The 14,842-nt window shown below is 47.6% G+C and overlaps 1 protein-coding gene and 1 pseudogene across 1 annotated transcript in view; both read left to right on the top strand.

Moving 5' to 3' along the window:
* Positions 1–14,842, top strand: part of IGF2R (insulin like growth factor 2 receptor) — a 133,347-nt gene that overhangs the window by 113,038 nt on the left and 5,467 nt on the right. Inside the window, exons 41-45 of the mRNA XM_015137631.3 lie at positions 59–195; positions 3,111–3,225; positions 4,181–4,327; positions 4,970–5,157; positions 10,807–10,993. Of these exons, the coding sequence (XP_014993117.3) occupies positions 59–195; positions 3,111–3,225; positions 4,181–4,327; positions 4,970–5,157; positions 10,807–10,993 (774 nt within the window). The remainder of the gene's footprint in view (positions 1–58; positions 196–3,110; positions 3,226–4,180; positions 4,328–4,969; positions 5,158–10,806; positions 10,994–14,842) is intronic.
* Positions 7,983–8,816, top strand: LOC144340251 (calcineurin B homologous protein 1 pseudogene; annotated as a pseudogene).

Raw genomic sequence — 14,842 nt, 5'->3', positions numbered from 1 at the left:
CAAGGGCAGAGACGTCACTTGCTTGCCTGTTTCTTGCCCCTTTGTGTCGTTTTTCTAGGTACTATATAAATCTGTGCCAGAGAATATATAAAGGACCCCTGGGCTGCTCTGAAAGGGCCAGCATTTGCAGAAGGAGCACAACTGGTGACGTCCAGGTCCTGGGACTCGTTCACACGCAGAAGCTGGATGTCATAGGTAAGGCCTGTGGGTCCTGGTCCTTGGTGCAAGGAGCCGCATCTGAACCGGGAAGGTGAGGGTGTTCTCAGGATAGCAAGGAGAGTGAGCATATGCTTTGGTGGAAACCTCCAGATGTGATTGCCTGTCACTGTCTCACAGGCATTTTGGCTCTCCTGGAACATTAAAATGAGTGCCGTTTTGTATTATGTGAGATTGCAGGTCCCAGTCTGTGTGTTTAGAGGGGTTTGGCTATCTCGGGAAAGTGCATCTATCCAGGGGGAGGTCTCAGAATGTTCAGCGTTCCTCTGAAGTTTATGTTCTAGCTGTAGATCAAGTGCCTAAACTGACATAGACACACGTGTTTGTTGAGGCAAGCCAGACGATTGCATGAGGACTTGGTGCAGGTAGTTCAGGGCTGCATCTTGGTAAACTGTCTTAACAATTTTGAAGATAATAACGATGCTTTTTAATGGGGAATTGATCTTGTAGTTGGTTGGTGAGTGAAAGATGTTTTCTTTCATTATTTAAAGGCGGAAAATAGAGGTTTCTTAGCTTAAGAGCAATTAGGATTTGTTGGAGGGACCAGTAAAGGAAAATATTCACCGTTGCCTCTTAACACTGGAGTGGGGTTTCCTGAGTTGTCCTGATTCAACTATAGGACTACTTCAGATTAGCTTGAGATGTTGAGATGGAGAAAGAGAATTCCGAGAAAACTACTGTCACCCTTGATAAAAGTCATACGCAGACTCTGCAGGTTGGTAGTGGAGGGAGAGCTGCCGTATATACAGGAAGTGGCGCCCAGATCGCCAGCCTGAGACCCGCCTCCCCGGGAGGTTCCTAACCGCTTTGGAGGTCAGTGGTTGCTGTCACTCCCACACTGCCCCAGAGGGGGAAGGAGGGAAGGTAGTGGAGGGCGGCTCTCTCCCCTGTCATGTCGCAGTACATACAGGTATTCGACTAGTCTTTCCCCAATGTCAGCCAACTGCAATCACTAAAACACTTAAGGCTTCACTAAAAGCTTGAGGCAGAAGGAGCAAAAGAGAGTAGTGAGTGACATGGAACTAGATCGTCTGACTTCTCAGTGGTGACCTGCAGGCCACCTCCATTTGGGGAGCACCATTTTGCAAGTCAGGCCTCGCCAGGCGGGAAGAGCTCTTGCTTTCTCCTGGGGCTGGCATTTGGTATCCTGAGCACCTGCTGACTGGAACGAGAAGTAATCTGGTGTCTGACGCACCCAGTGAGCTCTTAGTCTTTGGCACCAACAAGACAGCATCTGCGGACAGCCACGGTGCGTCCATTGTCCACTTAGGGAACGGACCCCACCCTGTGGGGGTGGGAGGTAGACTTTTTGTTTCCGGAACCAGCATGTCTCAAGCAGCTGCGCTTAATATATGTTTAATCCCCATGCGCTCCATGGGGCAGTGTCGTCATCCGTTCCACACACTGGGCCCCTGAGGCGGGGAGGTTGAGCCTCCTGCCCAATCGGTATGGGCTGTTTACACTCCTGAAGTCGTTGCTTGTTTGATCCCATATGCCGGAAGTTTTAAACATTTTCTGCAAAATAGTGGAATTCTTTTTTCCAAAATTTTACACAGAAGCCCAATATTTAAAACAAATTCAGCTGGAGCAGCTTTGAATTTGGGGCAGGGCTGAGAGCCTAGAGTCCCACCTCCTACCTCACCATCCGGCAGCCCCCAGCACCTCAGCCTGTGTCCTGTGGAAAACACTCGGGAAGTGGGCACTGTGCCCGTGTTACCTCCACCGCGTGCCCCTGCCTGGAAGAATCTGTGTGTGTGTGATCGGGGTGGAAGGCACATGCTTGCCCTGCACACCCCGCGCCATGCCCTGGAGACTTCGTCTGTCCATGCAGCCAGGCTGGGCCTGGACCATTTCCAGAACAGCCCCCTGGGCAGCCACGAGCAGCCTCTTGCGGTGGCTTGAGAGTTGGAACCTGGCGGCCACGCTGCCGCAGTGATACTTGCAGCTTAAAGCATATACTCGCTTTTCTCTCAGACCCTGCAGGTTCGAGGGTTCAGGTTTTTCTTTTAAAGGGTCACTTTTAAAAGACAGTGCTTGACTTAAAGCTAGAAGACCCTAGAAAACCACAGTTGGTCTCTGTTTCTGGCTTTTCACTTTTTCTGTTCCCTGCTGTGTTGTTATTGGGAGGCTCACATGAGGGTACCTGTCAGGAAAGCACCTAATAGGATACAGAAGTTTTACACAGTTGGAGCAATAATGAAGGCTGCCATTACCCGGGGTCCCACTGTTCACATGAGTTTGTCGGGCGCTTTCTATACATGCCTGAGACTTGCCTGCTTTGGACAGTGTCCTGTTCTGCAGGGAAGGCCCTTGAGGCTCAGAAGCTTAGCAACCCAGGGCCACAAAGTACGGGAGTGGGAGGGTTTGGGTTTGACCCCAGGACTTGGGCTGTGGCAATTGTGCAATGGGCCAGGTGGCCACCCCTGAGCATGAGAATGCAAGAACTGGTCGATAAACCTTTAGGGAGCCAAAACTTGATTTTTTCCTGGCCTTTAAACCAGATTTTTACTCCCAACTTTGAAGCTTCATTTGTTTTTTTTTGTTTGTTTTTGCTTTTGAGATGGAGTTTTGCTCTTGTTGCCCGGGCTGGAGTGCAATGGCACTATCTCGATCTTGGCTCACTGTAACCTCTGCCTCCTGAGTTCAAGCGATTCTCCTGCCTCAGCCTGCCGAGTAACTGGGATTACAGGCACCTGCCATCGTGCTCGAATAATTTTTGTATTTATGGGGTTTCACCATGTTGGTCAGGCTGGTCTCGAACTCCTGACCTCAAGTGATCTGCCCGCCTTGGCCTCCCAAAGTATTGGAATTGACAGGCGTGAGCCACCGCGCCTGCCTGAGGCTTTTTATAATGTGCTAGAAATAATGTCAGTTCAATCGTTTGTGTGTTTCAGGTGACAAGGTGGTTGTCACGTACTCCAGAGGTTATCCGTGTGGTGGAAATAAGACCGCATCCTCCGTGATAGAATTGACCTGTACAAAGACGGTGGGCAGACCTGCATTCAAGAGGTCAGGAGACTGGGGGCTCAGCGCGGGACTGTGCAGTGAGCACACTGGAGGAATTCCTCCTTGGGGTTTTCACGGGCGGGTTTTGGCTGAGTGTGAGGAGGTCAGGGCCAGAGCCATTGATTGTGCTGTATTGGGCAGGGCTGCTCCAGGCAGGGAAGACCCCCGGATACAGTGCTGAGACACTGTTGCAAGACCAGTGCAACTTCTCTGGGCTAGCTTGTCTCTTGAACTATGTTTAGCACTGGCTGAGCAGTATTTAACTGGCCTCCACCTTTGAATGTCATAGTAGGAACAAAGGGGCGTTGATTTGTCCCACCCAACGTGTTCAAGCAGCCTGGCTGGTACCCTCAAGCAGCTGGGACCTGCATCTGGACCTGGGATGTGCTTGGATTATGTTCAAGTTTTCCAGGCCACATTGCATCTGGTGCGGGGGAGAGCTTGGCCAACAGAGGGTGCATGTGAGCTGCTGTTTGTGAACAGAACTGATTCCTTCCAGACATTCAGTTTGGAAAAGGGGAGACTCAGAAATTGCCAAAGGATTTAGGAATGTATAAGTCCGAGAAGCCTAAAAATCTAAAAATCTAGGAGCAAATTTTTCCGGGTTTTCAATGTTGCGTGGTTTACAAATTTTAAAGAGTTTATATTGAATGCTCGCATGCTTTGTCACATTACTGATGTGTGCACCACAGTCATCTTCCCTATCCATTGTGGTGATGAAAAGAAGTGAGTGAAATAACCGTCCTTGCTCCGAGCTGCTGTCAGTGTGGAGTCAGGAAGTTCTGCGTAGACCTGCGCAGCCTGGGGGCTGGGGGCCTCGGGACGCAGCCCACGTCTTGCAGCACCTTGACTGAAAGCCAGTGAGCTGCTTCAGGGGCTGCGCGGTGTTCACTGTTTTGCAGTCTTCCCTCGTGTCTGGCTGGGGAGGTGACCGTAGTCTGTGCTTCCCTCCTCCTAGGTTTGATATCGACAGCTGCACTTACTACTTCAGCTGGGACTCCCGGGCTGCCTGCGCTGTGAAGCCTCAGGAGGTGCAGATGGTGAATGGGACCATCACCAACCCTATAAATGGCAAGAGCTTCAGCCTCGGAGATATTTATTTTAAGTAAGTAAAACGTTTTCCTTTTGAGCTGTGAAATGTGTTCAAAATTACACCAGCAATGCAGCTCTTTCCCTATCGGGGAGCGCTGCAGGATAAATAGGTCTGTGTTTTAGTTACTGTTGCTGGAGTCGTCGTCATCTTTTGCTTAAACTGAGGAAAAGCATTACTCAACCATTAAGTTTTAACACCAAAGATGGTGAATTCTCGTGAGTGTAAAAATAAATCCCCCCTCCTCCTCCCTCACTTCATGATAAGCTCAGGGGTTGAGGCTGAAGCCTTCTGACATGTTTAAGCAGGAATCTTCTGGGCTTACCAGTGTTTGGAAAATAAGTTTCTCAGCGGTGGTACTGGGGCTGCTCTGGGGGGCCGGTGGCCGAGGTGCACAGACAGGGCGAGGGCCATGTGGTGCTGGACACAGCACCTGAGGAAGGTGGATTAGCACTCAGAGGGCAGAACTGGCTGGGGAGAGCCTCTTGAGATGGAAACTGGCATCCTCAGAATCTCTGTGGGGTCACAGACTTGCTGCCCTAGCGCAGGAAAGGAAGCATCGTGGGGTCCTGCAGCGATTCTGAGGACTGAGGGTTTATGCCGTGAATGCCTTCTTGAAGGACTTCCACGTCACTCTGGTCTTTTCTGTCTCTTCAGGCTGTTCAGAGCCTCTGGGGACATGAGGACCAATGGGGACAACTACCTGTATGAGATCCAGCTTTCCTCCATCACGAGCTCCAGAAACCCGGCGTGCTCTGGAGCCAACATCTGCCAGGTGAAGCCCGACGATCAGCACTTCAGCCGGAAAGTCGGCACCTCTGACAAGACCAAGTACTACCTGCAAGGTAATCCGCGGCTTCCCACACAGGGTCCCCGTTAACTTCCTCCGAGGAAGGGGATTAACGTTTTCAACTAACCCCCTTCGGTTGAAATCGCGGACCATTTTTAAAACAAAAACCATAGTCTAATTCTTTGCTTTGTTACGAATTTTGTCAAAATGGATCGAACGACACGTGTCAGACCTGAGCATTTCACTGTAGGTAAATTGTGTCTTAGTTAACAAATGAATGTACAAAAAAACGAAAACCTGGTCTGATCCAGTGGTTCTGAGGTCAGGTGGAGGCTGAGCTGGGCACAGTCAGATTTACCTTTGATTTGGTTTTAGCCATGACACTTCCTTATTTTGGAATGCCAAATAATATTTGAGAAGGTAAGAGATTTTATATTTGTAAGAAGGATGAAAGGAAGCTGCCCTAAGTGTTAGGATGTAGGTTAAAATCAACCAGGACGCACAGAGGGCAGAATCCAGGGTATGAAGGAAGGTTTTATACTGGCACTAATAAGGATGTTGCCCTTCGTTCCCTCAAATAATCCTGAAAGGCTGCTTTTGTTTTGAACAGATAGTCTTAACTATATACCTTTCATAATTTGATTTTTGAACTGTGTGTGGATGTAATAACTCTTAAAAAAAAATCAAGGCGGGGCGCGGTGGCTCAAGCCTGTAATCCCAGCACTTTGGGAGGCCGAGACAGGCAGATCACGAGGTCAGGAGATCGAGACCATCCTGGCTAACATGGTGAAACCCCGTCTCTACTAAAAATACAAAAACTAGCTGGGTGAGGTGGCGGGCGCCTGTAGTCCCAGCTACTTGGGAGGCTGAGGCAGGAGAATGGCGTTGAACCCGGGAGGCGGAGCTTGCAGTGAGCCGAGATCCGGCCACTGCACTCCAGCCTGGGCGACAGAGCGAGACTCCATCTCAAAAAAAAAAAAAAAAAAAAAATCAAGTGTGTTTAAAGAAAACCCCAGCCTGCTGTGATGTCAAAGAGCGGCCGATCGGGTCCCCTAGGAAGGGAGAGTAGTAAATAGCCAAGAAAGAGCGGGTGCCCCGTGCCCTGGTGCTGAGTGCATCCCTGAGAAGGAGCGGGTGCCCTGTGCCCTGGTGCTGAGCGCATCTCCATGACGGCAGCACCTGATGGAGGGAAGCTGGGTCAGCATCGCTGCTCCTGGTCACAGATCGTAGACAGCGCCCCGGTGCATCTCATAGCACCTGTGGCCCCTGAATAGAACTGGGAAAGTGAATGTTCTGCTTTCTGGGCGGGTTGATGGTAGGAAAGTTGATCAGCCTCATTCGCTTGCAGAATTCACAGCTCAGAGCAAGCACTCTGTGTTCCTCTGTTCTCTGCTTCCTCACGCTTCTGTGAATCCTCCAGTCATTCAGAATCAGATGTTGCATGTCACAGGTTGTGCCTTCTCTTGCTGTCCTCTTTCCCAGTGCTCGGTAAATGTTGATTAAAGGAAGGAAGGAAGAATTGTTTAAGGTTGTTTCAAAAGCCTTCAGGGGGCCCTATCATGCAGGGAAGGGAAGTCCAGGCTCTGTCTGACACAGCTGGAAGATGTCTGAGAGGCTTCGCGTACCAGGGCAGCCTTGCAAGCTGCTGCTCCCACACATGCCTCAGCTATCAGTTTATTCACCAGCTCCCAAAGTCACCCTGTAACCTGGTGGGTTTACACGTGCTGCTCTTGGTGCTGGAATGCTTCGGTCCACCTTCCTCATCCATCCAAACCTACCTCCAGTGCCCCTCCTGGGAAGGCCCACCTTCTCATAGCAGGGTGACGCCGCCTGGTGTGTCTGCAGGATTCCAAACCTACCTCCCGTGCCCCTCCTGGGAAGGCCCACCTTCTCATAGCAGGGTGACGCCGCCTGGTGTGTCTGCAGGAGTCTTCAGGCTCCACTGCGCAGCACTGGCCACTTGTCTGGTTCCACATAAGAACTTCCATGTTCACAAAGGGTATGTCTAGCAGACCTTTGAGGATCACCGACTTTCCGAGTGCTTGTGCATGTGCATTTAGTCATTCTTGGTAGATAAAATCCCTTTCAGACCTTTTCACTTTCTTCATTCACCAGCCCCAGAAAGTAGCTTTAGTTTTAAGACCTCTTTTCATCTTTCATGAAGAAATGAAATGTCTGCCTCTTCCTGAGGATTGCCATTCCTTCGGGAGGGCAGCAGCTGTCTCTCCTCAGGACGTGGAGCTGCTGGGCGGTTTGCTCCCCCACACCAGCCCTGCAGAGCAGTCCATTCGGCAGCCCCTGCTTCAGCTACTCCAAGGCGAGAGTGGGGGGCCCTCCCCTGCACCGCCTGTCTCTGGTCCCCATCTGTGTGTGGACACGTCCGTCTCATACCCTGCACTCTCGCCTCTACATTCCTGGCACCCAGCAGCGCCAGCCACAAAGATTTTGAGCCAATGACAAAAGTTGGGAGCAGCAGAGTTCATGCAAGGAGTCCACACAAGGGTTCCTCACTTCTAACTCCAACAGCACACTGAACGGTTCCCAAGCCAACTTCAGATTCGCCCTTTCACCGTGACTCACAGAGCTCCCTGGAAGCAGTTACGCTCATAGTTATGATTTACTGCAGCAAAAGGGTATAGGTTAAAATCAACCAAGATGCACACAGGGCAGAGTCCAGGAGGGAATCGAACGCAGAGTTCCCACCAGCTCTCCCATGGAATCAGATGTGTTGTGTTCCCAGCACCCACGTGTGGCAGCGCACATGGAGTATCGCCAGCTGGAGGTGCTCTCCCGAGCCTTGGTGTCCCGAGTTTTTCCCAGGGCTCTGACATGAGCAGGATTGGTCGGTTGATTGCTCAGGTACTGCATGGTCAGCCCCTGCTCCGTATCCTATCATTAGCCAAGGACCAAGGCCAGTCCTCTTTTTGGGCAAGGTTAAATTCTTGCCTTCCCTCCTATCACTGTTGCTTCTGGCACCATTGCTCCTGGAGGAGCTCCTGGCACAGTGATGGGGTCTCAGGCCTCCACCTTACTGCGCAATGAAGAGCTTGAGGAGATCGAGAAGGAGACTGGCCTTTCCCACTGTCAGATCACTCGCCTGTACAGGCGGTTCAGCAACCTGGACAAAGAAGAGAACAAGACGATTTCCAGGGGATTCCAGAACTTGCCATCAACCCAGTGGGGAACTGGATCATCAATGCCTTCTTTCCAGAGGGAGAGGACCAGGTAAACTTCCGTGGATTCCTGCAAACTTTGGCTCATTTCCGAACCATTAAGGATAATGAAAAGAGCAAAGATGTGAATGGACCTGAACCACTCAACAGCCGAAGCAACAAACTGCACTTTGCTTTTCGACTATATGATTTGGATAAAGATAACAAGATCTCTCGTGATGAGCTGTTAAAGGTGCTGTGCATGATGGTCCGAGTACATATCTCCGATGAGCAGCTGGGCAGCATCACAGACAGGACCATTCAGGAGGCTGATCAGCGTGGGGACAGTGCCATATCTTTATCACAGACTTTGCTAAGGTTTTGGACAAGGTGGATGTAGAACAGAAAATGAGCATCCGATTTCTTCACTAAAGGACAGACAGCAAACTATTCCTTGCGGTCTAGTATTTAAGAACTAGAACTTGACAGTCCTTCTGTCCACCAGCCCTACCTCTACCCCATCATTCCCCTTCTCCCAAAGTACCACTGCTGTTGCATGACAACCCCAAATATGTTCTGTCAACACAAACCTGCCTTTGGTCTATAAACAGGGTATTACAGAATGGTACACCCAGTCTGTTTCTGCTCAGTGTCTATTCACCAGTTCTTCACTTACAAATATTGTCTTCCTCTGTTCTGCTGCTGAAAGCCACACATCCATCCAGTCTGAGAAAGTAAGATAGGAAATCATGCCGAGGAACAGGCCAGCAAAGCTCTTCCACTGGGTGTAGGCTGCACCTGCTGCCTTCCCCCCAGTGAGTCTGCCAGCATGCTTCTCCATCCTTTTTATATGTCCTTCGCTTCCCACTTATGTGTACATTCAGCATACTGTTCACCTAGTCTTGCAGTCTTGCTGCTTTTCGTGAAGCCTCAGAATCTCCTCTGTTCTACTTGGCACCCCAAGCTGTGCCTGGTATTGTATTTCTGACTTGGTACGATAGTTCAGTGGTCTGGCAGTTTTTATCTACTTTCGTTATTAAATGGGCCTCTGGAATGTTGCCTCCCCAGGAGCCTTTTGGTAACCAACACTTCTGTCAGGAGTATGAGATCATCCTCTGCACTGTGCTCTGTCATCAGAGGGCTGCTGGGTGGAGATATTCGTGAGAGGTGGCCTTGGAGAGAGGAGTGGAGTCAAGCCTTCTGGGTTGCTTGTCCACATCACTCTACTTCTGGCCTCTGATTCTCAACTTTGTACCCATGTGGCGTCTCTTGTTAGTGCAGTGTTGACTATTCAAAAAGTAGCAATATGCCCGCAGGTTTGCTTAGTCCTGGGGCACCATTACCACCAGAACAGCTGCTCTGACAATATGCTTGGGGACTTCCTTATGGCTTTTTGAACAAGGAGGCTGCGCACCCTGTAAAGCCTCCTGCATTCACACCTCTGCTGCATGGCTTATGCCTCAGTGTTTTGTGCACTGGAATGCTTTTCATTTGACGTTTCCAAGTTAGAAAGATTAGTATTACGGAAGTGCCTAACTTATCCCAGTCCAAAATATTTAAAGATTGTTCTCTGTGTCTTGAAGTTTCGCACAAAATTATTTATGAATTTTACACTTGTCAAATGTTAATGCTGGAAGCCATAGTCTGCTCCTGATACAAGTCCAAAGCATTGTAGCTCCCTGGTTACATTGGTTTCTCAGCTCCTTGTGTAGACCACTGTTGATCCCTTAGAAACAAGAGTTCTGGCACTAGTAGCACAACCTAAGGTGGCATTCCAAGTCTTTGAGCAAGTCACAGCAGCTTTTCTTGCCAAAGTCAGCTTAGTTTAGACTTCAGTGGTTCAGGCTGTTGCCATCCTAATGTATGTCTCTGTGAGTCTGTTCATTCACATATCTGCCGTTGGCTGACTTTCTTGACTCATTGCTTGCTTGCTTGTTTCCTTGCTTTGGAAAACTATTGGAGATGTGTACATCAGTCTTTAGGAAGGGGATTGTTTAAAAATACCACTGCAAAACGATGGAAAAGGGTGGAGAACAGGGGAGTAGCCAGGCTGGATGGCTCAAATATAAATGAATGAGGAATTCTTTATGAAGTATCAGTTGGACTTTGTGATCGAGTGATGTAACATAGGAATTATATAGAAGGAGAAGAATATCTGATACTGATCTGTTAGATACTTCAGAGGCTCCTTGATTTGCATATTTGCATAATTAAAATTACAGCCTTTCCCTTCTTTTGGCTGCACAGCAGACTGTTTTAATCCACGGTTGTGCCTTATTGTTCCGTTAAAATTGCATCTTCAGTCCATCAATAAATAGTCATGGTCAAAACAAAGCAAAAATTCTTTACTGCACACTGAGTACGCGCAGGGCTCTATCAATGTGCATCGAGTGGCCTCGTAAGCTGTGAACAGAGTGGATGTGGGACATGGGGGGAAGTCTCTTCTGCCTGATTTTAAGTCTTTGCAAACTTTTTAGACTGTAAGGAGCTAAGCTCAATCTGTTTGTAAAAATTGATGGTGACATGCCACGTGTGCCCTTCCTGTTTGACAGACGGCGATCTTGATGTCGTGTTTGCCTCTTCTTCTAAATGCGGAAAGGATAAGACCAAGTCTGTTTCTTCCACCATCTTCTTCCACTGTGACCCTCTGGTGGAGGACGGGATCCCCGAGTTCAGTCACGAGACTGCCGACTGCCAGTACCTCTTCTCTTGGTACACCTCAGCAGTGTGTCCTCTGGGGTGAGTATGACATCCGGACGCTTAGCATTTGTACCCCACATCCTCCCTTGAGAATAAGTGTATGTGTGTTTTTTCCCCAATGTTTTCTTGTGAAATATTCAGAACATGCACCAAAAAATAGAGAAAATGGTAGAAGCAGACCCCACATAGTCAGTGCCCCGCTCCAGAGCTTGTCAGCATCCTGCCACTGATTTTTGGTCCATGGCTGCGTCACCTCCCACCACCCCCAGCAGCAGTGCCGTTGTTTCCTTCGTGCGTACCGTGCCCCGAATAGGGTCCAGTCAGGGCGCCCCAGCTCTGTCCCTCCACCCCTTTCCCATTGCTGCCTCCCTTTCCTTAGCTCCTGGGAGGCAGGTACTGGTGGTGTCTCCTCCTTGTAATCCTGGAACATCGTTTGTGTCCTAATACAAATGATTGCGTTGTAAAGTTTCACTTTGATTTGAGTGTCGTATTTTTATGTTTGAATGAATGGAAAGCTTACTCTGCAGATTTGGAGAATCAGCATGGGTACAGAGGCAGCAGTTTCTGCTCTGAAGGAAGGTGGCACCTCCATTGGCTGTCTTGTGTCTCACTGCCGTTTTATACTTTGCCACGAATAACGTGTTGTCAGTTGCTTTCCTCTTGGATTTATTGTCTTATGTCACCCCGCCCACCATTTTATTTATTTTTATTTTTTATTTTTTTGAGACAGAGTCTTGCTCTGTCACCCAGGCTGGAGTGCAGTGGTGTGGTCTCAGCTCGCTGCAACCTCTGCCTCAGCCTCGTGAGTAGCTGGGATTACAGGCATGCGCCATTATGCCCTGCTAATTTTTGTATTTTTAGTAGAGGTGGAGTTTCACCATGTTGGCCAGATAATCTGGTCTTGAACTCCTGACCTCAGATAACCTGCCTGCCTCGGCCTCCAAAAGTGCTGGCATTACAAGATAAGCCGCCATGCCCAGCCTGGCCCACCATTTTACATAAGCTTTTCATTCTCTGTCCTGAGACTTTAAGATCGGGGGAACATGAATTCTTTTCATGTAATTGTTTCCTTCATGCCCTGTAAAAGGGACCCTAGAGTCAGCAGACGACAGGGGTAGGGGTCATGGGGGAATGAAGATCAAACATTTTACATCTTAAATCAGCACTCCCCCCGCCCACCCTTAACAATGGACATGAGCTCAGCAAAACCAGCTTTGTCCTGCGCTGTTCAGGGCTGTGTACTTAGGGATCCTTAGCTGCACAGTCAAGGAAAGAGGCTTTTGGTTGAAATTTCACTTGTGGTATTTTCAGCTTTTGAATGTTTATGGTGTTCCGGTGAGATCATTACAAAATGAAAGGATTAAGACTGGAAGTTCTTCCTGAAAGAAGCGAAATGTGAATTTTCCTAAAAGATAAAACCCAGCAGTGAACTTTCCCTGCGTTCTCTGTCATTGAGAGGCTGCAACTGCCATGAGGTGAATCCTGCCTCCTGACATGGCAGCTGGTCTTCTGTGTGGGTTTGAGGGACCAGCCCAGGCTGGGATCCTGTCCGTGCTGAATGTTCAGAGTTGGACTTCTGTGAGCGGGAAGAGCACCGTCTATAGGGCTCTGGTGTTTGACTCCAAAACCAGAGAGGAAGATTCTCCAGGAAACCTCAGTTTCACGATGTTCAGAACATCAGGAATGGGAGTTATTTAAATCCCTTAGCACACTGACAAAGTAATAAGGACTTTCAAAAAAAGAAACAGAAGTTGAAACCAAGAGCAAAAACTGAGATGGTAGATTTTGAGGGATGCAGGTACCAGCGGGGGGTGAATGTGGAATAGTGCCTGAGATTTTTTTCTTCCCCAAATGTTATCAGTGTTGTACATTGTAAAATCATGTAAGTATGGCCAGATGTGGCTCACGCTTATAATCCCAACATTTTGGGAGGCTAAGGTGGGCAGATCACTTGAGGTCAGGGGTTCTAGACCAGCCTGGGCAACATGGTGAAACCCTGTCTGCACTAAAAATACAAAAATTAGCCAGGCGTGGTGGCACGCACACCACGAGATGGCGTCACTGCACTCCAGCCTGTGTGACAGAGCAAGACTAGGTCTCAGGGAAAAAAAAAAATCATGTAACTATAACAAACAGGTAGCAATGATCACCCTAATAGATGACCATTTTTAGTTCTTTTAGCTATTTCTTCTGGAATTTACCTCAATATTTTAAATTAACATCCTTTATCTCATCTACTGACTTCCTGCAATAGTAGATGAAGATAGAACTCTCTTACACCTTCCTCCTACTTTCCAAAAATGGTCCTTTCACAATATTTGATTAAAGTCAAAAAACGTACACAAAGTTAAAAGACAGGCATGTACAGATGGAAGGGGCATGCTGTGTGCCCAGCACAGTTAATGACGACAAGACCCACCCGCTTATGAAATACCAGGAGAGCAGATACAAAGACAAGACTGTAAAAGCTTCAGGGGAAGCTAATTTGTTGTATTAGAAAATAATTCAAGAAAGATTAAAATACTTGAAATCCTCACCTTATATCATCGATAGGTTCTTGGAAACTACAACTTTACATGAACGATGTATAGTGAAACCAATTTTTTTTTCTCATCAACTTTATAATGAGACAGTTTTGAAGGAAATGATGTTATTCAAGGACCTCCTATAGTCGCTTCACAGAAGGTTGCAGTTTCAAGGAACCTGTCAGCGACCCTATGAGGACACAGTGTACTGAACACAGTGGTGTCTGGGCTGAGAGGGGTGACAGAGTTCCCGGCTTTTAGCATTTCTTACAGTGATAGCATTGTATGAAAGTAAAACCATTTTCTTGAAAGAAAGGAAGGAAGGGAGAAAGGTAGAGTCCCTAATTGTTTGGAAGACATACTGTTAGACTTCCTGTCTTAGTATGCATGCCAGTATTTCAAGAATAACCACTAAAATAATATAAATGTAGTGTGTAACTTCCAAAGCAGTGGAGAAGAAAAGGAGAAGTAAAAATACTTATATCCCCAAAGAAGACAAGGAGAAAAACAAAACAGAAATCAGACAAGTAGAAAGTTCAGCCTAATATGGTAGAAATAAATCTAAATATATCTATAATCGTTAAGTATAGCTTGACTAAACTTGTCTGTTCAAACACAAGTTGTCAAATTGGATTTCAGAAACAACCCTGTTTACGGGGAACATGCCTAAAATAAGGATACAGAAAAGACCAAAGTCAAAGGATAAGAAAAGATACACCAGAAAATAATCTGAAAGAAAGCTGCAGTAGTTATGTTAATATAAGATAAAATAGGATATTAAAGAAAAATATTAGGGATAAAGAGAGTCATTATATTTTAAAAGGGCCCATTTCCTAGGAAGATACAAGAATCCTAAACTTCCGTCTACCTGATAAAAAAGCCCCGATCCGTACAGCAGAAATTGACAAAACCACACACAAGAAACAATGACAAATCCCCCTTGCTTAGTGATTGCTGGGTTAAGCAGACAAAGAGTAAAGCTTTTTTGGAAGATTGAGACAGCACAGTGAAAAGCTAGATTTAATAGACGTGCATAGAACACTGTTCCCTGCAGCGGGAGAATGCTGCTTTCCCAAGCTCACATCAAACACTTAGAAAACTTTATCAAAAATTAACCACGAAGCAGGCAAATCAGCAATTTCCTTTTTTTTTTTCTTTTTTTTTTTTTTTTGAGACAGAGACTTGCTCTCTTGCCCAGGCTGGAGTGCAGTGGCGCGATCTTGGCGCACTGCAACTTCCACTTCCCAGGTTCAAGTGATTCTCATGCCTCAGCCTCCTGAGTAGCTGAGATTATGGGTCTGTGCCACTACCTGCTGGCTAATTTTTGTATTTTAGTAGAGATGGGGTTTCACCATGTTGGCCA

The sequence above is a fragment of the Macaca mulatta genome, chromosome 4, assembly GCF_049350105.2.
Source record: "Macaca mulatta isolate MMU2019108-1 chromosome 4, T2T-MMU8v2.0, whole genome shotgun sequence".
NCBI lineage: Eukaryota > Metazoa > Chordata > Mammalia > Primates > Cercopithecidae > Macaca > Macaca mulatta.
This window is presented reverse-complemented; position numbering and strand designations above follow the sequence as displayed.